At 39.1% G+C, this 24808-nt stretch overlaps 3 protein-coding genes across 8 annotated transcripts; 1 reads left to right on the top strand and 2 right to left on the bottom strand.

Annotated features, from left to right (window-relative positions):
* Nucleotides 1–111: 111 nt before the first annotated feature.
* LOC136343577 (WD repeat-containing protein 44) lies at nucleotides 112–6071 on the bottom strand. Of its 5 annotated transcripts, none has more exons than XM_066290385.1 (21): nucleotides 5982–6071; nucleotides 5627–5724; nucleotides 4822–5021; nucleotides 4572–4772; nucleotides 4407–4517; nucleotides 4173–4342; nucleotides 3905–4117; nucleotides 3785–3832; nucleotides 3413–3534; nucleotides 3273–3359; nucleotides 3048–3220; nucleotides 2962–2988; nucleotides 2492–2683; nucleotides 2267–2436; nucleotides 2025–2213; nucleotides 1711–1958; nucleotides 1300–1450; nucleotides 1131–1246; nucleotides 855–1045; nucleotides 520–803; nucleotides 112–472 (listed from the first exon to the last, which is right to left on the bottom strand). In XM_066290385.1, exons 2-21 carry the CDS (start codon nucleotides 5689–5691, stop codon nucleotides 329–331), a joined length of 3102 nt encoding a protein of 1033 aa, XP_066146482.1. In that variant the 5' UTR covers nucleotides 5692–5724; nucleotides 5982–6071; the 3' UTR covers nucleotides 112–328. The 5 variants fall into 5 exon arrangements, with proteins under 5 accessions (XP_066146482.1, XP_066146483.1, XP_066146484.1 ...); XM_066290386.1 differs by lacking the exon at nucleotides 5982–6071 and adding an exon at nucleotides 5835–5975; XM_066290387.1 differs by lacking the exons at nucleotides 2962–2988; nucleotides 5982–6071 and having other exon boundaries at nucleotides 5627–5975.
* On the top strand, nucleotides 5540–15072 carry Fmr1 (synaptic functional regulator FMR1). 2 transcript variants are annotated; one of them, XM_066290395.1, is made up of 13 exons: nucleotides 5540–5575; nucleotides 6336–6446; nucleotides 6823–6875; nucleotides 8287–8440; nucleotides 8499–8662; nucleotides 8715–8948; nucleotides 9014–9187; nucleotides 9254–9365; nucleotides 9426–9569; nucleotides 9626–9851; nucleotides 13371–13565; nucleotides 13623–13784; nucleotides 14019–15072. In XM_066290395.1, exons 1-13 carry the CDS (start codon nucleotides 5561–5563, stop codon nucleotides 14192–14194), a joined length of 1920 nt encoding a protein of 639 aa, XP_066146492.1. In that variant the 5' UTR covers nucleotides 5540–5560; the 3' UTR covers nucleotides 14195–15072. The 2 variants fall into 2 exon arrangements, with proteins under 2 accessions (XP_066146492.1, XP_066146489.1); XM_066290392.1 differs by having other exon boundaries at nucleotides 9411–9569.
* On the bottom strand, nucleotides 14970–15999 carry LOC136343586 (RNA-binding protein 7). Its single transcript, XM_066290402.1, has 2 exons — nucleotides 15572–15999; nucleotides 14970–15514 (listed from the first exon to the last, which is right to left on the bottom strand). The coding sequence occupies exons 1-2, from the start codon at nucleotides 15919–15921 to the stop codon at nucleotides 15184–15186; spliced, it is 681 nt and encodes a 226-aa protein (XP_066146499.1). The 5' UTR covers nucleotides 15922–15999; the 3' UTR covers nucleotides 14970–15183.
* Nucleotides 16000–24808: the final 8809 nt, after the last annotated feature.

The raw sequence follows: 24808 nt of genomic DNA, 5'->3' as shown, positions 1-24808 counted from the left end.
ATTTTGCTGAATGAAGAATAGACTATTTCTTCATTAAAAATTTGCCATCAGGTATTTTGTTCCAGTAGCCACTATATTTGGTGAATCAGATTTGTGAAGACATAACACGCATTTGCTCTTCATCCAATTTTATTTTAATATCAACAATTATGCACATTTCACACTTGATCACATATCACCTTTAGCTTTAATTCATTATTCGTACTACAGCATTAGAACCCGCTAAATTAATATCATCACAATACACCAGAAATAAAACAAAATACAGATTATTATTGCTCTTGAGAACATGTAGATGACTATTTGTATACTGTTCCGCTATTAGCAATTACGCCATGGCCGAAACCGGCAATGAACTATGCTTTGGTTTGGTTTTATTGACAAAAACTTTAATACACCCATTGAAATCCGCGGACACCATCACATAACCGCTACATCCTTTGGTATGTTGTTCCACCACCGGATCTTCAACCTTAAATAGATACTATAAGAAAAATATTTTTTTAGAAGGAAGAGTACCTTATTAATATCATCCCCACTATCCGTTGAATGTGTAATTTGATTCTCCTCCAACATTTTTATTATGGCCTCAGGATTGGGAGCGAATATTGCGCAAGTTACCACGGCATTATGTGCTTTAATCGCTTCCCAGAAATCGTTGCGATCCCGTCTCACTGAAGAGAATTTTGCGTAATCATGATTGGTCTTCCAGATATAAATATCCCTGTTTTCCGAACCGCTTACTATGTACTTGCCGTCATGGCTAAAGCTCCCTTTGATTTGACTGCTGATATTTACATATCCTAACGATTTTCGGATAGTTTGTATTATATTTACTGTGTTTTATTTATTACCTTTTCCTTTATATTTACAAGACACATTCAAATCTCTTAAATCGTACAAGCGAATCCTACTGTCGTTGGAGGTGACCAAGATCTTATCCTCTCCAGGCATAGGTTCAATTCCGCTCACTTTTCGTCCAACGGCGTTGCGCCCTCTGGACGATCTTACGTGAATTTGAGTGTGATATTTCAACTGGTCCGTGCTAAAACGAAATTTTATATACTATGTATTCTTCCATGAACATACAATAGATGTTTAGTTCTGTTTGTACTATGACTATTTCCAACCTGTAAAAAATACACCTTCCATCGTACGTTCCAACTACAGCAAACTTCCCATTCTGGCAAAAATTTGCAGCAGTAATCAGTTTCGGATTTCCTTCCACTTCATTCCATACGGCGACCTAAACAATCATAGTTATACATCATTGCCCCCTTTTTTTATAGTTTCGTCCACCTTTTTATCGGGTATATTCCACAGCCTCAGCTTACCATCCAGCGACCCGCTCAAAAAGTACCGATCGTCCCTAGGGTGGAATACTATGGCGGTAACGAAATCTATGTGCTGGAAGCAACAGAGGCATTCTTTCCTCGATATGTGCCACAATCTATAAAATAATAAACCTTATTGCCTCACTAACCTTTTCGACATGATGACATAAGACGTTAAATTTTATTACTTATGTAACTTATTTACATTGAATTGATAATTTGGTGAATAGAAAAATACGGATCATTTTTTGCTTTTTGTTAATTTTGGAAAATGAAACATATTTTATTAACATTTCCTTAGGGCATTCTTTGTCAGCAAAACACTTAAAATTTGACCACCCTATATTCTGTGAAAGACATTAATAAAGCCGTTCACCTGACTGTCTTATCCATGCTGGAAGATAATATAAAATAGTTTTTGGACCAAGACACATCTAGCAAATCGGAAGTGTGTCCAGAATATGTGCAAAACGGCCTGGGCATGAAGACTAGGCGACTGGCTTCTTCTCGACTCAAACTTTCCAAAGCGGCTATATTGGAATGATCGGTGGAATGGTGTGAAGCCAAAGATTCTTGGGAAGGAGTCGGAGATACTTTCTCTGCATTGTATTTTGTGCGCATGTCCTGTTAAGCCACAATGTAACTAAGTTGTAATTAAGACCCAAAATTGAAGTGAACATTTAATAATACCTGAAAAAATGGAAACGCATCTTTGACAACCCAAATTCTCAAAATCTTGTCCTGCCCTGCGGTTGCCAGCAAACGCCCGCAACTGGAGAATTTCATACACCAAATAGATCCTTCATATTCGCTATCTTTTAGTTCTTGAAAGTGCTCGATCTTCTCAAACTCATAGGGGCCTTTATGAGAGTTTGAGGCCTGAAATAAGAGGATTTTAATGAAAGGGCTCTTCGTTTTTGTTCAAATTTAACCTTCAACTTGCAACTCTGCTCTCCAGGATGTACATTATCGACAATATCAATTACGTCTTCTTTATGTCGTGCATGGGACACTTCCTGAGCGATACTTTTGGCCTTGTGCATTGCTTTCTTCACGTTTGTTCCAATAAGGCGCTTTAGTTTGGCAGTTCTTTTTCTCATACCTAAATGTGGAGTGAAACCCCAAAATCGACTTAAGATCCATTAGATTTCACTTACCACCAGGCTCAGTGTCGTCAACGATAGGAATATCAGACTTCTTGATATCGACGCTTTCCTCGTCACTTTCCTTATCCTTTTCCATTCTGGAAGAACTGAGGTATTCGGAAGTTAATCTCATGATGTGCAGGGTTAGAGGGTTGATGCATTGAGGCAGTTTGTCTTCGGCTACGCTTAGCGGAATCCGTTCGCCTAGAAGATGCCGGATAGGAGCGAGCTACTATTATTTACACATGTGGGTGATTGGAAACGCTCGTATGTACATTGTTGATATAAAAAAATATGGATTTAGTGCCTTATTGAAGGGCCAAGCTAGGGAACTTATAAATTTCGCTTAGTCAAACCCTTGTCTGTTAGTGCATTTATAACGCTAATAGAAAAAGAGTGGTGTCTAGTGTCGAAATACACTCGCATTTGAGCACAACTGTGAAAATCGCTAAAGCAGTTGAACACCAGTACAACAATCTTACCCGAAGCTTTTTCTTTAAGATACGACTCTTGAAAAAGAAAGACAATCAAAGGTAACATAAACAGAAACAGACACCTCACTACTCACCAGTATCTAAATTTAAAACTGTAACTTGCTCCAAAATCTCTAAGTCTGACAGCTGTTTCCCTGAATCCGTATGGGTTCGGACCTTCAGATTGCTGGGGCACAAGAGGTTTTCATCTCCTGCAGACTTTCTTCGATCCCTCGAGCTCTGACGACTGCAGGACTGGTGAGTTCCCCTAAAATTTTATTTCAAACCTTACAGTTGCATTAAATTGATCGTAATTGTACCTATGAGGACCCAAGCTGTAATGCCCCAGGCTGCTTCTGTTCGAGTTTTTACTGCTACCACTAGAGTTCACCTCCGCAGGTAGAGGCCTAAGAGCAAGCCGATGGAAAGATGTGAAACAATGAAAAAAAAAGTGTATCACCTTTCATACACGGATGTAGTTGCTGGTTGCTCGCATATTGCTGATTTATGAACGTAGGCATAGCCTTGCGCTTTCAAGCTCTCAGTATCCATGGGTCTAACCACGAAATGGCCCTTGGTAATCTATGAATGAAAAATAAACCTATTTAAATCTGTAAAGAACAGATTTGAATGAAAAGCTTTGAGACCAATTGCCACACTGAGGCCAATAGAAATAAGCCAAACATATTTTACAATACTGACCCTTTCACTGTTTAAATACGTTTTATTTTATGCTAAAACGAACCGAAACATGACAAATGAAGCTTTCAATGCAACAACAGATAAGGCTGCGGCTGTTTTATATTTATTATACTTAAATCCACAAACGTACCCCTGACAATTCAAATGAATTCCTCAATCTAAAACCAGGCACCAAAACCTAGTAATTCATAAAACAGAATTACCGGTTAAATTTTACTGTGTGGGAAGAAAACTGAAAGTTGTACCTTACCTGAGTGATGTCCAAAGAATGTCCACTTCTTAAAGTAGAGCTCTTTGAGTCATCTGAATGTTGAGGCACAAGTTTGTCTGATTTATGGGATTTTATTGAGGATATTGAAGGAAGTCTTTCAATTTCTCGAGTTAACGATTCAATGGTGCTGACAGCAGTGGAAGTATGTGGAGGCTCGGTCTGAATTGGAAAAGAGGTACTGGAAGCAGATTTCTGGAATAAGAGGTAATTCTTTGAGCTATTTAGAGGGAAAATTAAGTAGACATACTGTTAACGTCTGGGGATTTTTTGGAGCCTTCCCTTTCTTGCGCCTTGGAGGTGCCACGGGCGCATTGCTCGTTGATTTTAGTTGCGCATTAGACACTTTGTTACTAGCGACAACGTCTGGTTCTTGAACTTTAGTTGGAACAGGTTTTTCTGTGTCATTCCCTTGCACCCCTATTACAGCACATCACACAATAATAACTTTGCTTCACCTTCGTTTTTTTCTCATGTAGTTTACCTGCAGAAGATAGAGCAAAAGTGCTGGGATATTTCTTTGAACTTTGCGTTGACTCTGAATCTAAAGAACTGGATGACAAGGCAGAGATGGACATGGTTTTCCTTGAATTATCTACAAAGTTCCTATTTGACTTCACCAGATATGACAAACAGAAAAACTCCATACCACCATTATTATTGATAACTCTCATTAACCGCCCTAAAGAATTTATGCTTTGCAAGCTGACTGTATCTTGCTCAATGATCCGAAAAGGATGCGATGTTTTGCTTGCAGTGGCAAAAACACCCTCAACTGAAGAGGTTTGACTGGGTGGAGTAACGTTGCCACAACCTTCTTCATCATCACGCTGCAGTTTTTCTCTGAGCTCTACATGGTACATAATTGACAAGGACCTTTGCAGAAAGATTGTACTTACCCAGGAATTTTTTTCTGCTGCTTGGGGGTACTAAGGAAGCTTGAGGTGCAAGAAAGACATGACGATCTTCACTGATGTTGAAGCTTTTTGCGTTTTCATATTGAGAGTTTGATGGTCTGTTGGTTTTATTATCTAGAAAGTTAGGTACAGAGCTGGATCTCTTGGTGAGACTTTCGGCTGATGCTTTTCGGGGTTTATTTCTGCAGAAAAAATAAATAGGACAATTTAAATCACAACTTCATGATAGTGGAGTAATAGAAATTTGTAAAACATATCAATCACTACTAGAAAACTAAAAAGGATGGTGATAAACTGTGAGCATCTGTGATGTTTTGAGGACAATTTTCAATGGTAAAATATGGAACTTGGCATGCAGATAATGATTTTTATTATTGTAAAAATAAAGAACTAAGTATCTACAAAGTCTGAACTTAATTTAAGTTATTCCTGGTGAAACAGGCTTAACATTCTTGGCTATTTTAACCAAATGTTTCTGTGCAACAAGCAACTTCTCATCTTTCTCTCTCTCGTCCCATAATTCAATACACACCTATTTAGAGCTCTTTTGTGTGGCATGAAGATAAACTAATCCTTTGGAAACTTCCTGAATTCCTGCCCCCATAATAAAGATCAAGATACCTACAAGTTACCAGCTGCAAAGCCTGATTGTCTCTATTGTTGAAAATTGTTTGTCAAAGTGTCAGTGTTAATAAGTCCTCTACACATTAGATAATAATTTATGAAATATTTAGTAGTGAGTATAATTTGTTAAAATTAGGAATGATTTATAAATAGGTGTTTGTACCTTGAGCTGATGGGAGTGTTATCTTCTGCATCATAAAATTCTTCTGAATCACTACCGCTAGACATTGTTGGCCTGTGATATTGACATCTTTAGAGACACTGAGGATTTGGGATAATATAACTTAAAGTCGGTAACACGTTTAAAGCAATAATTATAAAAATTGGATTAAAAAGTTTATAACGGGTGATCACTGAAAAAAGGAACTCACAGCTGCTAGCAATAAATGTAGAGCGTTGATTGAACAATCGACTATTTACTATCAATCATGTGATCAACGGATAAATTGATTTCAGGCATACTTTTAATATTTAAACATGTTTTTTTTTTTAATGATCACCCTTTATTTGATATTTACTATTTAAAAGGACCAAAATACTTCCTTCCTCAAGCAACTGTCAGCGTCAGTGTCACATCAATTGTTATTAAAATAGCCGGTAAAACGGGCACCTGCTTATCCAATGGAGAGGTTTTGCGACAGGGTTGGATAAAATAAAATATTGTGTTGTAGCAAAAAATCTTTTCGCAAAAATTAAGCTAAAAATGATTTTTTACGCTTAGTAATACAGAAGTTTTCGTATTATTTAAATTTTAAATCAAACCTTCCTTGAAATTATGTCTTTAATACCTTTAATGGATAAAACTAAAAAGACTGTGCAAGTTTAATACGGCCCTGTACATTAATTCTGTCATCTTCGTTTTTTCAACGTAGAGCGCCAGCCGTGCGACCTCACAGCTCAAGGCTGTTTCCTCAACGAAAAGAGAAACCAACATGGAGGATTTTGCTGTGGAAATTGTCGGCGAAAATGGAACTCTTTATAAGGTCGGTATTGCACAAAGTATATTAAAAAGTGTGTTCAAAGGGTCCGCGAACGGCTTGCCGATGTTTAAGCTTTGATTTTCACTGGCCATTTGCGGGTTCACTTGCTTTTCCGTCAAGATTTTTTACAATTTCCCGATGGGCGAACGCGGTTCTTTTGACGCCATGGCCGTTTGACAGGGCGTGATACAGTCCATGTGTCCAGGAACATAAAGAATTGTACCCCATTTCGCGTGTTAGAAATAGGGTTTCACTGATTTTCGGTAAGAATTTCAGTGAAAAGTCGTTTAAAGGCCCTGATTGCACAAGGTTATGTTCCAAGCAGTATCGGATTACAATCACACTGGGCCCCATTTATAGCGTTTTCTCTCTATTTCAGGGCTTCATTCTCGATGTTTTCGATGACGGAGTTTTAATCCATTTTGAGGATGAGTAAGTTTATGCTTTTTATTTTCTAAATTTCATGTTGCAATTTGTGGAGTATTGCTATTGAATTCAGTATGTAAATGTAGTATTTATAAAATCGTTAGATAAAAAACATCTTTATTAAGTTACGCCCTTATTTTTAGATAAATTATACTCCCATTAAAGCTATCAAGGTTTCTATAATTTGACTGTTGTAAAGTGGCTTATAAATAATTTAAATTGAAAATATATCATGCTTCTCTTTTTTATCTCTATATGACATTACTTTTTCATTGACCCATTTAAAGAAGAAAAAGTATGTGGTTTGAAAAATGTCAAAAAGAGTGTGGCCTGAAGTAGGGACCGAAACTTCCATATTTCAGTCCAGCAGGCTTCATCTATGCTTTGGTCTAAACAGCTCTTAGAAGAAGACCTCCCATACTTTTTTATATTATTCTGTCAAGCCAGAAAAAAATTTGTTTCCTGTCAAAACAGTTCACATTTGACTGCCTAGTATCAGGTGTTTTCACACATATTGGCACTCTTGCTCCTTATTTTAACTGAAAGTGAAAATGATAATAAGTAAAATAGAGGGTGTCAAAGTTTAGAAATGTTTTTATTTTTTATTATAAATGTTAGAAAAAAACGGACTTTTTCCGTAAAACTTATTATCCTATGGTTTTTTCAAACGATGAATTGGAATATTTTTAAAATTTGCCTGTGAGATATGTCTCTGAACATATACTTTGTCTTCTTAGACTTTGCTAATAATTGAGTTCAAAATTATGTGCTTTTCTGATTGGGCAAAATGGCTAACTGGAATTACATATTTTCACGTACCTCTTAAATAACATACAAAAAACATCAATCCCATAAAAAATCAGTTCAAAAATATCAATTTGCTTGAAAATGCTATTAAATGTATGCATGAAGTCATCTTGCTTACATGACATTACATCATCAACCATAGTATATACCATCACTGAAATTCAAAACTATGATAATTTTGTTTGATAATTTTTTTATTTTAAGGGTCAAAGGTAAACACGTTTCACTTCTTATTACATTATTTCTAAAATAATACACCTCAGGGTAAAAAATGTTTGAACTATATATTAAAAAATAAATACCGTATAATTACTACTATACTTTTATTGTTTAAAGTTGTACACAGAGTTGTGCAAATGGTCTTTTTTTTTATCTCTTTTTTTGTTTATACTTGTATAATGCAGTTGTAAATAATTAAAATTGCATTGTCTAACAAGCGTTCTCTAAAACTAATCTGAAAAGCTATCTAAATATTTTGATTGACTTTAATATAATAATTTCCTAATGAAAGCATGCATTTTACCTCAAACCATGGCTTTCTGAAGCATTGTGACATCTGTTTAGTCAACAATATAGGCTTTTCTTGTACTCAATATTAAAATATCATTAGGTGGCAACCCGATTCAAAGTTTCCTTATGAAGAAGTTAGGTTACCACCCGCAGCCAGTGACGTCAAAGTGGAGTTCACCGAAAACATGGAAGTCGAAGTTTTCTCTAGGTCAAACAACCAAGAAGGTTATGGTTGGTGGAAAGCTCGAATTAAGGTATTTAAACACTTTTGTATGCCTTGTTGGAAACGTACCATGAAATTTTTTTATGTAGATGATGAAAGGTGATTTCTATGTGTTGGAATACCTCGGCTGGGAAAACACTTACACGGAAATTGTTAGCAATGATCGACTTAGGCAAAAGAATACCAACCCTCCAATCGACAAAAGCATGTTCCACAAATTTGAAATTGAGGTACCTGAGGATGTTCGGGATTAGTAAGTAACTGGTTGCCGTTTAAGGAATTTGCCCTAAACTATTCATTTGTAGCTGCAAAAAGGATACTCATAAAGAGTTTGCTAAGGGCATAGGTGCCGGTCGTATTTTCTACAACCCAGAGAAGGCGGTGCTGGTGGTAATTTCTAGTTGTGAGACCAGTCAGAAGCGGGCGGGTCTTTTGCAGGACATGCATTTCAGAAGCCTCTCTCAAAAAGTCTTGTTGTTGAAGAGAACGGAAGAGGCGGCCAGGCAACTGGAAAGTACTAAATTGGCCACAATTGGAGGGTAAGGTTTTATAAGAATATTGAAAGGTGGAACTATTATAATATGAATTTTGTTGGGTTGGGTAGGTATTCAGACGAGTTTCACGTGAAGGAAGATCTAATGGGTTTGGCGATTGGTGCTCATGGGGCAAATATTCAACAAGCGAGAAAAATTGAGGGTATTACGAACATCGAATTAGAGGAAAACTCGTGTACTTTCAAAATTTATGGAGAATCTGATGAGGCGGTTAAAAAAGCGAGGTATTTATAGCCATTTCTGTTTGATAGAGCCAAGCACAAATTACATAATTATGTTTATAATTTTAGGTCTATGCTTGAGTATAGTGAAGAATCACTGCAGGTACCCAGAACCCTAGTAGGCAAAGTAATTGGCAAGAATGGCAGGATTATCCAAGAAATTGTTGACAAGAGCGGAGTGGTAAGCTTTTGTTTATGCATTTTGTGCAGCCTATAATTAAAATAGGGTTTCGCCAATCAGGTGAGGGTTAAAATTGAGGGTGATAACGAGCCTCAGCCCACCATTCCGCGGGAAGAAGGGCAGGTCCCATTTGTCTTTGTAGGCACAGTGGAGAGTATATCCAACGCGAAAGTGCTTTTACAGTATCATTTAGCTCACCTTAAGGTAAATTGACTAAGCACGCAAGTTTCAAGTTTTAACAAATTGTTCCACCCAACTAGGAAGTGGAACAGTTGCGCCAAGAAAAACTAGAAATTGATCAACAACTACGCAGCATCCATCACGGTTCCAACTTGGGCTCGATGCAGTCGTTGTCCATGAGTGGGCGTCGTTCGGATCGTGGCTACAGTAGCGATATGGACGGTCGTGGACCCCGAGGAGGTTCCAGAGGCGGTCGAGGTGGAAGAGGTCGTGGCGGCCCCAGACAAGGCGACCGTTACGGGCAGGGTACGCAACAGTCCCAAGCGGACTATAATAACATTGACAGTCGGCCAGGTCGCAATAAGCCCATTCCGAGGGGCGGCTACACGCCTAACGGACGCATCCCGAGAGGGGGTAGCGCGCGGGGTCGGACGGTTGATCCGGCGGGCGACCGCAAGTGATGCGTAAATAGTTCGGCTGAAATGTGCCGTGGCTCAGCTTCGTGTTGCGGCCGCCCGTGGGTACATACGACGCCCGCGTGGCCGCCTCTGTCTCTTGTCTAACGTGTGGTTTTGTATAGGGAATTGCCATTTTTATTAGGGGCGAAACGAATTTAAAAATGGGTTGTGGGAACTCTTGATAGTGTGGTCCAATTTTTGCTAAAAATATAGTCTAGGAGTGAGGTAATTTATGCCGAAAACTAATGAGCTCTTAAAAGTGTGCATAACTGATATAGTATAGAGTGTCCCAGTTAAGAATTCCGATATATATATATATAGGGATATAGAAAACAATTTTATAACTTCAGGAATATCAGGCTAAACACTGTTATATATCAAGAAACAAGCAAATAATTTTATATGAACGTGTGCCCTCAAGTACCAAAAATGTGGATAGTCAGAATAGCTTTAAATCTATGAAAAACATTGGGAATTCCTTAGTCAATTTATTCCAGACAAAAAAATGTTATGTCAAAGAGTTTTACTCATGTGAGTTAATTCGCAACAAAAGTCATGTAAATAATTGCTACGGTCATTCTGGCTTGAAAGTTTTACACACCAACAAATCTAGATGTTCAAACTGGGGCGAATTTTTTCGCTTTGATTGTTGGTGTGGGGAACGTTCACAGGAACAAATGTAACTCACTCCAAAATAATTTTTTTTCTTGCATACACGGTGCCTGCCACGTTATTTTGTAATTAAAGCAAAAGTAATTAGTGAGGCATAATATGATGATCAATGTAGCACATTTCTTTTTTGTTTGATCTGCTTGCCGTCGTCACAACAATGAGAAATCCTTATTACGATCACCAAATCAAGGGCCAAATTTTTTACTATGAGTAGTATAGGATTTTCGTGCATAGGACCATCGCTCCTGCCTTTAATGGAGAATGTGCTCCGAAATTGTCGAGATTTTCCCATTGAATCCCAGTCGAGATGTTCAATACTACGCGTCATTGCTCAGCATCCCAATTTAATAATGATTATTGTGTAGCGCCAGTTTCGCCCCGTGTCACTCCCATGTCAGAGCCACACGAATGCGTAATTTCAAAACGATTTAATAGACTGACCCGGCCGACGACTCATTTTTAATCATGTCTTGAGGAACTTAACACTGATAACGGTGCTGGATGGTTTCTTTTTGAATTTGCTTCAAAGCATGTACCGAAAAGAAGCCGCAGTACCATTTTTACGATTTACGAGGTATTTTTATGCGTGTTTTCAAAGAATGTAACGTTTTTATTTGGATTAGGGATTTTGAACTCGGGCTTTGCCAATTGCACTATCTTAATATATTCGACTGACTTTTAAGCGCTCAAGGTCTGTGAAGGAATTGGGTCCTAGAAGCCAGTCTTGTACGTAATTATTCTACCTACCGCGGTAGAAAACAATTATTGTAAATATTACAATATTGAATTATTTTTCGTCATATTTTTCCTTTTTTGCTTTTAACAACTATTAATATGGTACTGGACTGATCAGCTTACTAAGGTGAATCAAAAATTTGTCTATCTACTAACCATCACTCCACTTGTTTTTCTGTTGTTGTTTTTTTGTTTTCTTTTTTTTAAGAAGCTGGGTCCTACAAGCCAGTCTTGTACGTGATTATTCTACCTACCGCGGTAGAAAACAATTATTGTAAATATTACAATATTGCATTATTTTTCGTCATACTTTCCCTAATTTTTTTTGCTTTTAATAACTATTAATACGATATTGGGCTGACCAGCTTACTAAGATAGCTAAAAAAAAATTGCCAAACTACTAGCCCTCATTCCGTGTGTTTTTTTATTAATAACTTGTTTTTGATTCAATCGCAACCGTTACAAATCCATAGCTGTTTTAGACTAGTAAGAAACGTCTGGTCAGCGGTGTTTTAAGTTAATTTAGAATTCATAGTGGTCCGTTGAGGTAGGTTTTCTTTTGTTATATTCTAAAACCTGTCGCTTCTCAACGAGTTATTGTCGAGGCTTGAAGGCGAATTACCCATATATCGACAATACGTCAGCGTCAGCGAGGTAGAGGTATAATGAGCATATGATTCGCTTAAAACTCTCAAACCATTGAATGCCTCCCCACGTCGAAACTAATAAATTTGGGAGTTCTATGGTAACTCCCAAGGAAAATCCTTAAAGTTCGTTTGCATCTCGTTATTTTACTTGCTGTATTAAGTGTAGCATTTAATGTAACTATTTTACTTAGTCGTTGCAGCCACGTGTGGTAGAGTTTGGCTTTCGTTGAAATGCCCTCGAAGCTAAATTCTCCTATACAGTTTACTCGCAACAGGAAACATAATAAGGAACTATTGTCAACTTTCAAGGCTTTTTGTACAGGTCAGGTGCAGGTGTTAGCCACAAGGCCCAGTCGCGCTAGTTCAATTTGCAGGGCCTAGTAAAATATACAACTTACAACTTTTCGGCTTATATCTGCATCTCCTCATAATCTATATCGTCAAGTATTTAGGCAAGTCGCGTTTTAACAGCCATCTTCGTTTCGGATAATAGAATGAATTTTGATTTGATTGGGAAAAAGGTTTCGTTTGTGCTGTTAGGGCGCGACGTATCCACATAAAAGAGTTAGTAAACCCCAAGAGGCTTATAGGTATCTCTCAGTTGTTAACTTAAAAATACGTGAAATTTGCTGGAAGGGTACGTAACCAGGCCATGTCCCGTCACACTTTGTAAATCTCCAACGCTATCCCGAGGAGGGTTGCCACCGTGCAGTTCTTCCCTTAGGAATTTCATAATCTAAACTAGCAAGAGCGAATTGTAACAACGAAATTCTCTCTAGATAGCGTTTGAGATGTGCCATTTGTGAATTTGCTAAATCAACACTATTGATAAGGACATCCTCGTCTACGGTTGTTTGCGCACAAAGCGTTATTGGCAATGATTTTTTGACTTCTCACACATACAACCGGGAGCGAGCTTAACCGAGGGTGTCCTGACTAATACAAACAACAAAAGGCGACTTCTGCCAAAAAATTCGTAAGAATTAGGCTAAAAGACTGGCTCTCAAATGTGTCGTATCTTTAAATTGTGAAAGACTTTTTTAGAAATATAAATTGATTAAAAAACCATGATGTGGCTGTTTTATTGGTTATTTTTTCGTTGATCGGACGGCATTGGACTTAGGTACCCTTTCAAGGAAACACATTTCTGGGTTTTGAGTGGCCTCTGCGGTGTTCTATGGATTTGTAGCGCGTTGACAAAAGCGGTGTTTTAACGCTCGAAGGGTTGCCGTAATTCCAATGTTAGTCGCTATTTTTCTTGCATATTTTTACGAATTTTCAGTCTAAATTTCTGTTCATAACAAAATTTAAAGGTTCACGTCACCAAACACCCGACACTGCCGATGAACGAGTGAATGATCGTAGGGGACTGAACAGGTACGAAAGCGCTAGACCTGGAGGGCGGGGCCGGAGAGGTGATGGCTTCAGGCGTGGAGATGATAGACGCAGAAACCATGACGAAGAAGAGACTGTGCTTGATAGTCAAGAGGTGTCCAGTGCTGATATAGGTTATTCTTGATATTGAGCCAGCGGGGAGTTTTCTTATTTTTGTTGAATTTATGTAGAATCCGTATCAAGCCAAGAAGGCGGAGCATGGCCAGAGAACGGCAGTCGACCCATTGGAGGTAGGCGCAGGAGGAAGACAGGCAGAGTAGCTCTAAGACGGGACGATCAGAGGCTATACGAACAGGATTCTAGAAACGATAGTGGCAACCCTCGACCAGCAAGTAAGTTTGAACTCAAATGAAATTCCCGAGCTAAACTTTGTTTTTGGGAATCGGATTCCGTAGAGATGGTGAAAGATACATGTACTAAATTTGGACGCTTTTACTTGTACCGAGATTTGATACAGCGCTTCGTAGGTTTTTATGGCTGACTTTCTTTATCCGATCCGATTCCCACTATATCCATAATCACTGAAGCAAAAGCGTCACACTTATGGTTACATTCTTATTCTCCAGTACCAAACCATACAGAAGTTCCGGAAGGAAGCGACCCTCCGCCTGCTAGCAATAACATCCCAAAGCAAAACGGTGCTACTCCATTTAGCGGAAAACCCCGGTCCAACACCAGGCCTCCTCCCTCCAAACGAAATGATAAACCAAAAGAACAATTGGTTAATGGCACGAGCGCCTAAATCTAATAGATGATCATCTGAGACCTTTATTCGCCTTCCAATAATTGTGGGTCTCTCGGCCATAATTAGAGCCGAACATTGGAAGAGAATACTGCTTTTTGATGTTTATCTAGTGGGGGAGGAGGAAAAGATTTTTCTTTAATTTTAAACCAGTGTTTACTACCTTTCGTTTGCGGTGTGGTGTGCGAGAAAGGGAAGTTGTTTTTCATTGTTCTCTCGAAACGTTGCGTAACCGGACTCGACACGTGTACAGATTCCCGAAGTAGTCAAGAATTTTAAGGGCGGTCAGCTGCCCGAGCTTAAATGATACGATGGACTGTCTTGGTTCTGTGAACCGATTTTTTTACATCATAATATGGTTAGTTGTAGCACTGCTCATTTCAGGTTCGAGTCGCGTAAATTTAGAAACCTGCTCATCATAGGTGTTTATTTTGCGCCTGAAACTGAGATGAACACCCAAAAACGTTGTTCCTGGAAGACTGCTCAGTGTTAGTGAGACGACAAAATCGCGGGAGTTGAAAAATCGTTACTACTTTTCTAATTTCATAATACGTCGTGGTCGCGCACACTCGAATCGTAAGTTCGTTATATTATGCCACTTAATGTTTTTTCTCTTTTATTTATATTTATCTTTAAGGTCTGTTTGCTAGGTTGTAGCATTGCAAATAACAGAACTCGATATTAATTTTGCATTGCATAGATTTTCACCCTCTAAAATATGTACCAATGTAAATATTTTTAATTACATTTTCAATGATAATAATAGCAATCTTAATTTGTTTTGGTCAGGTGCTCTTTAAAATGATTTTATTTGTAGTTTTGTTTTCCTGCTATACATAACTATTCACAATTTTGCATTGAATAAAAACGTAAATGTAGTGAATGTGCTTTCTTTTCAGGCTTTCATCCATTTGTAAGAAAAATAAACGTCTTTGTAGCTAATACAAAAATCGTAAAACTAATATTAAGATTTTTCAAGTCAAGGCACCTCAATAATTCCGCTGATTTCTTCTCCCATTATTCCTACCAAAGTTCCTTTTACTAGAGTTATTTCTATGATTTCTATTATTTCCATAATCATTGTGCCTATCATTGTCATATGTATTCTCAAACCTTGAGTGATTATAGTCCCTCTTGCTTTTACCTCCTTGCCAACTTGTATGCCTGTTAAAGTGTTTCTCGCCTTGGAAACGATGGTTTGTTCCATGGTCATAGTCATTACCGCTTTCCTGGTAGTTCTGGTTAATATTCATAGCCTTTCCCATTTTCGTTAAATCACTTATGTTATGGCTTGATTCTTTGGCCCCTTGCTGATCATATCTAAACAAAATCCATATGAAAGATCATTTGTGATTTTTGCAATTGACTTATAAATGCCTTGTATGCTCATTTTGCCTGAAAGCATTAGAAACATCTGCAGGATATGAAAAACTCCTTTGTACTTGGTGCAAAGACATATCCTGCTTGTCTCGCTGGGGTCCTCCATTTCTTGGCTGAATATTTAATGTTTTATCAAAAAGCCGCACTCCTTGGAAAAGCTGGGTGGTGTAAGGTACTGAGGGTTCATGTTTAAAAGTGACAAAACCGTAATTCTGTTGTCTACCCTCTCTGTCAGTTGGAATTTTCACTCTTTCGACTGGACCTGCTTGTAGGAATAGTTCGTAAAGCAATTCTTCTGTGATTTGGTTTGACAAGTTGCCCACCCAGACGGTCTTAGCGTCGTCCATTGTTAATATAATTTAATTTTTTATTTACAATTAATTTAAAATTTGGTTAGAAAGCTCAATTAAGGTATGAGGATAGAAAGGAACGAAATGCCAATAAGATGTCAAAATTGACAGCAAACATATGACTTTAGGGACAGCTGGTGAATGATTCGAGAAGGATACATATGTTTTTAGGATCGGAAATAAAAAAGGATATCGATATTGAACTGTATTATTAGTTGTAAATCATGAAGCTTAATAGTGTCACATACAAACTTCATGTAAATAATGTAGATAACGTGCCCTAACAAGTCACGGTTGATTTTTTCTTTATTTATTTTTTTAGTTTATTTGTTGGGTTTCTAAACAATAAACGGGGCAGTGTTTAATCTAACTAACATTTTTAATAATATTTTCAATTTTATTCCAAATCTAGAAACTATTCTTGACGATGTGGCGAAGTGATTTTTTCCTATGTTCTGATTCCTTTAAACTTAATAATTTTAAATTTTCAGAAATGAAATGCTGGTATCTCAACTTATATTAGCGCACCGTCTAGTGCAATAATGAAGTAATCACCAAAAAATTATCTATGGCGAGGGCGTTCATCGGGATTTGGGATTTACAAAATGACCCCTCAAACCTTGGATTGCTTATTTACGTTCGAACTACATTAAGTTTCAGAGGCACTGTTTCGTCTTAAAAGAGCCAGCAACTTTTCTAAGTATAACTAAGGTTTATTGGTATCAAACTATATTATATGTAATTTACCTGAACAACGAGACAAAACGAGTGAGATGATTATAAAACCATAGATGATGCATTTAATGGCTAAGGCACTCGTATTTACTATTATTATGATACGAGTATTAGCATTAACCTACCTACCATAATATTTCAATGGTTTAAAAATCATTTATGACTTGTTCTTGACATTATGGCGACGTTAAAGATGTTGCAGACTCATTGCAAGTAGCAAATGCGTCCATTGTTTTAAATTCTGGGCCGAAGAAACTTTCATCGTTTAATCTTCCTGAACAAAAAATCGAATTGACTATCAGATATATTTTGCTGAGAAAACCGACTTCCTGGCCTCACAAATTAGGCAAATACATAATATATACAAGAGAGACGACAAAGACAAATCTCAAAGAACCGTTGACCGTGAATCGCGCGTGTCCGACTTGATGAAAGTTGCGTCCAAAGAGGTTGGCGCCAGCCTCCGCCAACGCACAACGAACTGCTGAGTATAGAGAGGTATAACAAACTGAAATTTCGTCATTTACTGCGTTTTACGCAATTGTAGACCTTAAGAATGTTGATGGGAACGCAAGTACCAAGTTTTCTTAAATTATTCACACTGCTTAAAGGACGATCTACCGTAGCAAAGGGGTTGTAAAAGTCCCATTGCGAGAAACACTGCGATAACTCTCGAATGGCTAATTATACCTGTACCTACTTTCGATGGTGAGGTATGGCAATGGCGATACTTAACAAAACGGCATTAATTATTATAATTACGGGTCAGTCATTAGGAGCGCCCCCCTTGAGCGGGCACTTTAGAGCCTCCCTTGGACGTGCAAGACAAGCGGATTTAATTGTTCCCATCTTCGGATTTGCTAACTCGCGATATGGGACGTTGATGAGAAATTATAAAGTTAATCGGCTTTCGGCGCTTTTGCGGTCTTCTCGTTTGTCAGACTTGAAACAAAGGTGAAAATTAGTGCTTATACGGTTTGAAGATGTTAATAATGAAAAATCGCAAAGGAAAGCAGAAGATCGTTCTACGAACGGACATTTCGGTGCGGTGTTGCGAATAAAGCCTTCGGGACACGACACGCGGAACAAAACTATGCCATTAAAATATCCTGTATCTAAAAGCATGAAACCGGTATTTTCTGAAAGCGGAGGTTTAAAGCATAGATGCTAATGACCAAAGCTTTCTGTCAGAAACGACCGTTTGGCACGCGTTTTAGATAACTGAAGACGTGATTCCTCGCTATCTCGCTCGTATATCTGCTTCATAAAACCAACTCTTCCATAATTAAACGATAGCGAAAATTTCACTACAGAACTCTCGAATTCGAAAATATGAACTATAAATTTCACGGCAACACATTTGGTGAAAATACCTACTTGTCGGGGAACAACCTAGAGCTGCTTTATGGGGACTTCCATAAAAGGAAACGAGAAAATTTCATAAATATACAGCCATATGCTAAGAAGATCCATTATTACACTGTTTGGTCCTAGATTGTTCTTTCCATCGTACTTATCGTATAGTAAAAGTATCAAAATAAGGCCATCGCGTAGGCTTCATGAATGAAACAGAGCGTGGGTTCGGTACCTCGTGAGGAGGGGAAAGGAAAAGGCGTACCCAGTTAAAAATAACAGTAATAATTTTAGGAGAATATGCCATAAATTGCATAAATAAAACTTAATAAGTCTGGTGAATATAAAATATCTCACGTAGGTTGGTTCGGTACAGACTTGCACAACTCATTCATGAAACTGCCAGTTTCTCAATGCTGAAAGGTGAGGGAGGCTTGGTCCCTTGCCATAAGGCTGTTCCCGAAGAGTGCTCTCGGCCGCACGCTATACTACCTAATTATTAGCATATTGCACTAACGTGCGATTTAATCTCACGCCGTGGGTTTTGACTTTTAAACCTGCATGTTGTACAACGCGGACAAAGAAAAATTCACCCATTGATTATTATTGCTGAAACTCGAGGTTTCATTAACAAGTAAAGTGTTTACAACATTGACGGCCTTCATGCTTTCATAAAAACAGAGAATCGTGGGCAGAGAACTTAATTCATAAGCAACAGCCCATTGAGATTATTACCGCAACTGGTAGCTGGAAATCTGCGCTAATGAAGTCGACTTAAAAAGCATGTTATGATACCGCAGATTGAAAGTTCAAGGGAAATTGTCGAAGGAAAACATGCTAATCTTAGTGAAAAATACATTATTCTTGGCCGACTCTGTATATTTCCTTTGCATGATATGCAAATGGTTTGCGCAATGCCGTGCTTACACCAGAAAAAGGTGAACGGTGCCTTGTCGGGGGGAAAGGGAGGCGTTAGAGCCTGATGAATGAACATATGTTTGTGAATGAATGATAAACTTGAAGAACTGTCCGTTGTTTCTACTAGAATCTATTCCCTCACATCTGAAACTTCCGTAACCTCGGCGTGTCCGGTAAATTAGCCCTTGCGACAGAGGCATCTCCCAATGGTGACTTGAAGCGCTCCCACAGCTGATTTGACTACGCCCGAGGAGAGTTGCAGTGCTGAGGGTCCATAGACGACACGAGACATTTCTAGTGGAACGAACTCTGTCGCGGGCTATCTCGTGCCACCAGGGTCAGATGGGCTTGGAGGAAACTGTCACATCGTGGGTAGATGCTGAAGAACGGTCGAAGGGAGTGTCAATATGCCAGTGCAGATTTTATTTAAGTACACATGTCGAACTGGCTGCTGCGATTTTTATTGTTATGCGGTCTGCGTTTCTTGCAAGGGTTTTTTGTATTCATTTCAAATTCTGAGGGCGTCACGAACGTCATTCTTTTATAATCGTAAATTAGAGAGTTTCTAAAGCTCAAAGCTGTCATACGCGGCAGTTTCCGCGACAAAAACGTTTCGAGCGATTCCGCGTTTTTCGGTTAATTCAGGTTAATCGGGCAAGTTTTGGGAGGACTCTTCATCAGAATCGTTGCTCTCGCTTCTTGGAGTGACTTCATGCGTGAGAAACGTAGTCGTTTTGGTTACTCCCAGTTGGCCTTAATAAACATTTCTCCACGTACTGTGTATGAGTGGTTGCCTGCATCAGCAGGAAGTTGCAGTGGAACTGGTTGCGTTTACACTGTTAACGCAGTGTTTCCTGGTCCTGCGATTATAGTAGAACTGGAAAAATTACGCTACGTCTGTCTATTCGTGGAAAGATCTTCCCTGAAATGCATATCAATTACAGTGTGGAGGGAAAATGCGAGGAAAGGGAAATTTAACGTATAGGTGCAACAAAAATATCAGGTTACAGAGAAGAAACGACAATCTAAAATCACTTCAGATCTTCATGTATTTAGTTGGCAAATGGGTTACCAATATTAAGCCTCAGGCGTAACTTGGAAGGGTATTGGTTGTAGGTGTACATTTAGAGCTGTGCGAGACTTTTGGTCTTTAGGAAATCGATACGTTTCCAGCCACATTTTATACCGATTTTGACTGGTTTCAGGTTTTTACTGTTTTGTATTCGACGCTATTTTGCAACACCCTCTATAATCAGCATAACATATTCTATGGTTTTATATTACCAGTGGCGGATCCAGCGGACGATGCCAGCAGCACTTGTTCCAGAGAAGTCATCCTATTTCAATATTTTCCCACATCTTCAGTGGTTTGTAATTCTTTACATTCGACCATCCACCGAGGGTATTAAGGTCTCCTTTGACATGTTTGCACCCCAAACTCCTTTCTCGGATCCGACTGCATATGAGCTTTCAATACAGGTTGTTCCGAAACCATACCGGCAGACTTTAAGGGGTGGTGGGAGGCTTCAGTACAAACTTTTTTTTTTAGTAAGCCTGTGAAGGCGCCGTTAGGGTTATTTTGAGTTATATGAAATAAATAAATAAATTACTGATTTAGTGAGACCTCACTATATTTCGTAGAATTTTTTTTCAGCTATGTGTGTTTGCTGTTAGAGAACAGAAATATTTCGTTATAACAAATTAAACATTCCAAAAGTAGTAGGGATTATTTGTACATTATGATTATCGAGTTAGCACAGTAATACTCATTTCAACAACTTGCCGATATATCCCTGATGGATTGGAAGAGGAGGTCCCGTCGCCTGGCCCCCGCGTTGTCCTGACCTCAACACCCCAGATTTTTTCCTTTGGGGTTATTGCAAATCTCTGCCCCACGAAACGCCTCTTCGTAATGAGGAAGATCTCTTAGCAAGAATAACGGCCAGTTGCACATATTTACAAGCGTTTCCCGGAATATTCCATAGGATCTACGAGTCAATGAACCGACGGTGCAATCTTTGTATTGAAACAAATGGTCAACATTTTGACCAATTCCTGTAAGCCATCGTTTATCTATCAATAGGATAACGTCTAATGCGAAAAAAAAGTGTGCGTAATGACCAAAACCATATTGCCTTTTTCCTGTTTAAATGGCTCATTAGCGGCCATATGTTTTTTATCAAAAAAAATGTGTCGATGTCTCCCGCCACCTCTTAAAGTACTTCGACATACTTGCGAAACACCCTGTACAACAACTTAACGACTGGAACACCAGATTTTACAAGAATAACTATTTCTAGGAGAAGACGACTGACACCCCAAATCCCGAAAAATTTCCGTGATAAACCTAGTCAATTGGTACGATGACGAAGCAATGGCTCAACGCATTGTCATGAATAATAATAAATCGAGCGACTTTAGGGCCGAATAGGTTATGTTTACTCCGTTGAGCTGGTTTCGGTTAAACGTTGATATGCTAGTTTTGGTCGAAGCCGTAGCTGTTCCAATGTATACAAGTAGGACATATGTGAGTGTAAACATATCATATTTCATCTGACATAAAATACCGTACCAACTTTTCCACCATAAAATAACGGATGCCACGTACATCACGAGGGTTTTATGTGTGCCGGGTTGCTTGCGTGCGCTAACTGGCTACGTTTACATCGCGTTTTAGTGGTTTGCTATGTATGATGGGGTGCCTACACGTCTCGAGCAGCTTTAAGGCGGAATCGGCTATATTCGGGTCGTTTAGGAAGATTTGCGTTTAAGAGCGAAGCCACGCTTGTTAAACGCGAGTTTCCAGCATTTCATCGGCTTCATTCTTTTTTTATCTGTCACAAATTCAGGTAATGGCTAGTATGACGGGTTGCCTATGTTTGGAGCAACGTTACCGCCGAATTTGGTCCGTTCGGACCGTTTCGCGGCGAATTTAAAATGCATTATACCAAAACGCGAGGAATCACAGGCTAATTTCCATATGTATGAGTAATTCCTGCTCTCGAACGACAACCCTATAAACAAAATAAAAACCGAGTGCACTTCCATAAAGCAATCTCCACAAACGCATAAACAAAACATTAAAATACTGACTCGAAATAAGCCGTCCTGTATATTCCGAGAGATTTCCATACGAATATAAATTTGAGGTGAGCGGTTTTCGTCTTCCGCTCGGTGCCGCGCCCTCTTCCTATTATAGTAAACCCCAATCAGCTCGACTTGTTGACTTTTTATTAATGGACCTGCACAACAAACGACCAATCGTACTGCTGCAAACCGACTGAATCATACAGAGTGGGCGAATAATTGCCAAGAGGAAGAATCGCCTGAAAAAAACCTGGACAAAGACGGTCAGGAGTTTGGTCGCGTTGACGCTTGAATATTCATAAGACATCCAGCGAACTCCGAAATCCTCGAATCTCATAAAATCAAAGATTTACGTCCCGATGCCAATTTAAGTAATTTAAATTGCAATTCCTGCTGAGAAACGATCGCTAAATCGAATGCTCCTTCAGAAATCCCGATTAATTGGGCTTAATCAACAACAACAAACACGTAGATTTGGCCCAATTAGCTTTCCAGTTTTGACGTTTTTGTGGGTGATTCTTCAATAAAACCGGCGTAATCGCCCGCGAATTTGACTTGTTTATTTGCAATCAAGGCCCATTAAAAAGTGAGTGCGTCGATTAAGCGCACGTCCCTTAACATCGATTCCCCCCGACTTGAAAAACATATCGCAGAGATGCCTATCAACTGGCGTGAAGTGCGATCGGAGCCACTTAAAATCGTTATCAGTTTATCTTCTCTTAAGATATCGTCATCACTTTACCTCCCTGAAGATCGCATATCGCGAATAGACCGCGAAACGGGTGGCAAACTCAGGACCGGACTTAAACCATCCCAAAGTGGTGACGATTTCCACGGCTCCACGGTCCAAAGTGGCCGCCTGCAGGTGCCCGGTAAGTGAAGAGCTCCAGGGCCGGTCCTGCCTCAGTCCCCGCAGTACTGTTCGTTAAATACTTAGTTAGTCTCTTAATTACCTTAATTAGAAAGCTGACCAAATCTCGGTTCGTTATCATCTTATTAGGGATGTAGCATTGGCGCTGTCCCAGGTGTCCCCATAAATCCGAAGTTAGTGACAAAACATGAGTCCGGGCGTCGCTCGTGGTTATTCCTCGGCCGGACTCATTTCTCAAGATAATAGGAAACTTAATATCGGTCTGAAAAAGTGAAAAACTAATTGCAGTAATACACTGTATATCAAAGGTGTCACGGGACTCGGTTTATCATGCGCGCGAAACGCGAGATTATAATAATTTATTTCGAAAAATGGCCCGAGGTGGCGACAGAGCTGGTTCTCTGTAAATTACTGGATGGCGATTTAATTAACAATTATTATCGGGGTGAACCCCCTAATTTAAACGCAATTAAACCCTCTGCGGAAATAACGGTCCAACTATAGAAAAAGAGGTGATCTTGGCCTGCGCCAAAACCTCGGCCACGTGGAAGTTTAGCGCAAAATCAGCATTGCAAATTAAATGGACAAATATAGATACAATCTTGTAAAACGGTGTTGTTTATACTAACAGTATTAGACATGAATGGCTCTCGAGCCCCGCTTGTCTGACATTCTCTCGGAATTACGTAAGTTTCTCCTTACATGGAAGCCATGAATGGAGTGAAATGTTTCGCTCGATGAAAATCTGCTTGAAACGCGGTTAAAGATTTTTTCTTCAAAAACTTAGCTGCTTTTGACGAAGAGAGACAACACAAAAGACGATAATTTTCTCAGGGATTGTGGGCCTTATTAGCGACGAGTCCGGCGGTAACTTAACACGCCATCACTCCAATTTGCACCGCGAGTTTTGCTCGTTTGGCCCTTAGGCCAGTGCCATAATTTTGGTTTTTAATTACAGATATTAAATGAGGGAACTTATCGAAACGCGCGGTGAAGAGCATCACAGACAATCAAATCGATGCGAACGTTTTTAAACGGAGTAGAAGCGTACGAGTCTCGGAGAGATCAACGTTCAAGTAGCCCGGGAACGCGGTGCTGCACGAGAAAATCGAGCGATTGCAGAGGGACCGAAAAAATTCTTTATCAAGACTGTTTCGAAACAAATTTTGTTTACCCGCTGGACACATGTCGCAGATCGGTGAGGGCTCAAAGTGCGCTCCGACGCATTTCTCCTGGAGATTATGAATTTAGTTACGACATGCTAGTCGCGAACAGAAATCTCTCCGCCATCATTAGGAGCTTTGGTTTTTTTGACATTACAGTTACCCTCCGAGTAGTTCGCAGGCAAATTTTTGCCTATTTTTGGAAAAATCCTTCGGTTTTCAATGTGACATAGTTCGGCGACATAACGAACTACTTTACATCCTGGAAGTCGCGTCAAATCCTTAATTATGAAAAATGTACTGCAGGACGTGACCAAGGGCAACACTTCTAGGGGAAAAATCTGAAGGGCTGTTTGACAAAAGACTGTTGCGCTGTTTCCACATTTCACCGAAAACCACCTTGCCTTGCAGCGTAGCTCTCTAGCTAGAGCAAAAAGTCAGTCAAGGTCGGACAGTAATGGTAATTTGTATAAGGCCGTTCCGCTTTAAGGGGGGCAATAAATATAAAACGCTCGTTTTTAAGATTTTTTCTCGGAAATTACCGCGTTGCCTGAATTGCAATTTGCTGCAGTTATTGTTGCAAAGTACCTTATTTCTAATACCCATTAATCGTGAAAAAATGACGGCTTAAACTATAGATGTCAAAAATCTGTGGTATACTGCGAAAGTCGGTAAAATGATTTGTAGTAGAAGTACCAAAAAATTTTTGCAAATGGATGGAAACGCGCTTTGGATGCTCTTGGAAAGTTATGAAAAT

This window comes from Euwallacea fornicatus, chromosome 15 (genome assembly GCF_040115645.1).
Source record: "Euwallacea fornicatus isolate EFF26 chromosome 15, ASM4011564v1, whole genome shotgun sequence".
Taxonomy (NCBI): domain Eukaryota; kingdom Metazoa; phylum Arthropoda; class Insecta; order Coleoptera; family Curculionidae; genus Euwallacea; species Euwallacea fornicatus.
Note: the sequence above shows the minus strand (reverse complement) of the source record. Positions and strands in the feature narration are given on the sequence as shown.

What these genes read in the sequence shown, in the direction of transcription:
- LOC136343586 (XM_066290402.1), bottom strand. Translation starts at nt 15,921, where the DNA reads ATGGACGACGCTAAGACCGTCTGGGTGGGCAACTTGTCAAACCAAATC. An exon ending in AGGCAAAATGAGCATACAAG is followed by an intron (nt 15,515 to 15,571) that starts GCATTTATAAGT and finishes GATTTTGTTTAG; the next exon opens with ATATGATCAGCAAGGGGCCA.
- LOC136343577 (XM_066290385.1), bottom strand. Translation starts at nt 5,691, where the DNA reads ATGTCTAGCGGTAGTGATTCAGAAGAATTTTATGATGCAGAAGATAAC. An exon ending in AGTTTTAAATTTAGATACTG is followed by an intron (nt 2,989 to 3,047) that starts GTGAGTAGTGAG and finishes TTCTTTTTCAAG; the next exon opens with AGTCGTATCTTAAAGAAAAA. An exon ending in AGCATGGATAAGACAGTCAG is followed by an intron (nt 1,451 to 1,710) that starts GTGAACGGCTTT and finishes ATTATTTTATAG; the next exon opens with ATTGTGGCACATATCGAGGA.
- Fmr1 (XM_066290392.1), top strand. An exon ending in AAAATGGAACTCTTTATAAG is followed by an intron (nt 6,447 to 6,822) that starts GTCGGTATTGCA and finishes TCTCTATTTCAG; the next exon opens with GGCTTCATTCTCGATGTTTT. An exon ending in TTAATCCATTTTGAGGATGA is followed by an intron (nt 6,876 to 8,286) that starts GTAAGTTTATGC and finishes AAATATCATTAG; the next exon opens with GTGGCAACCCGATTCAAAGT.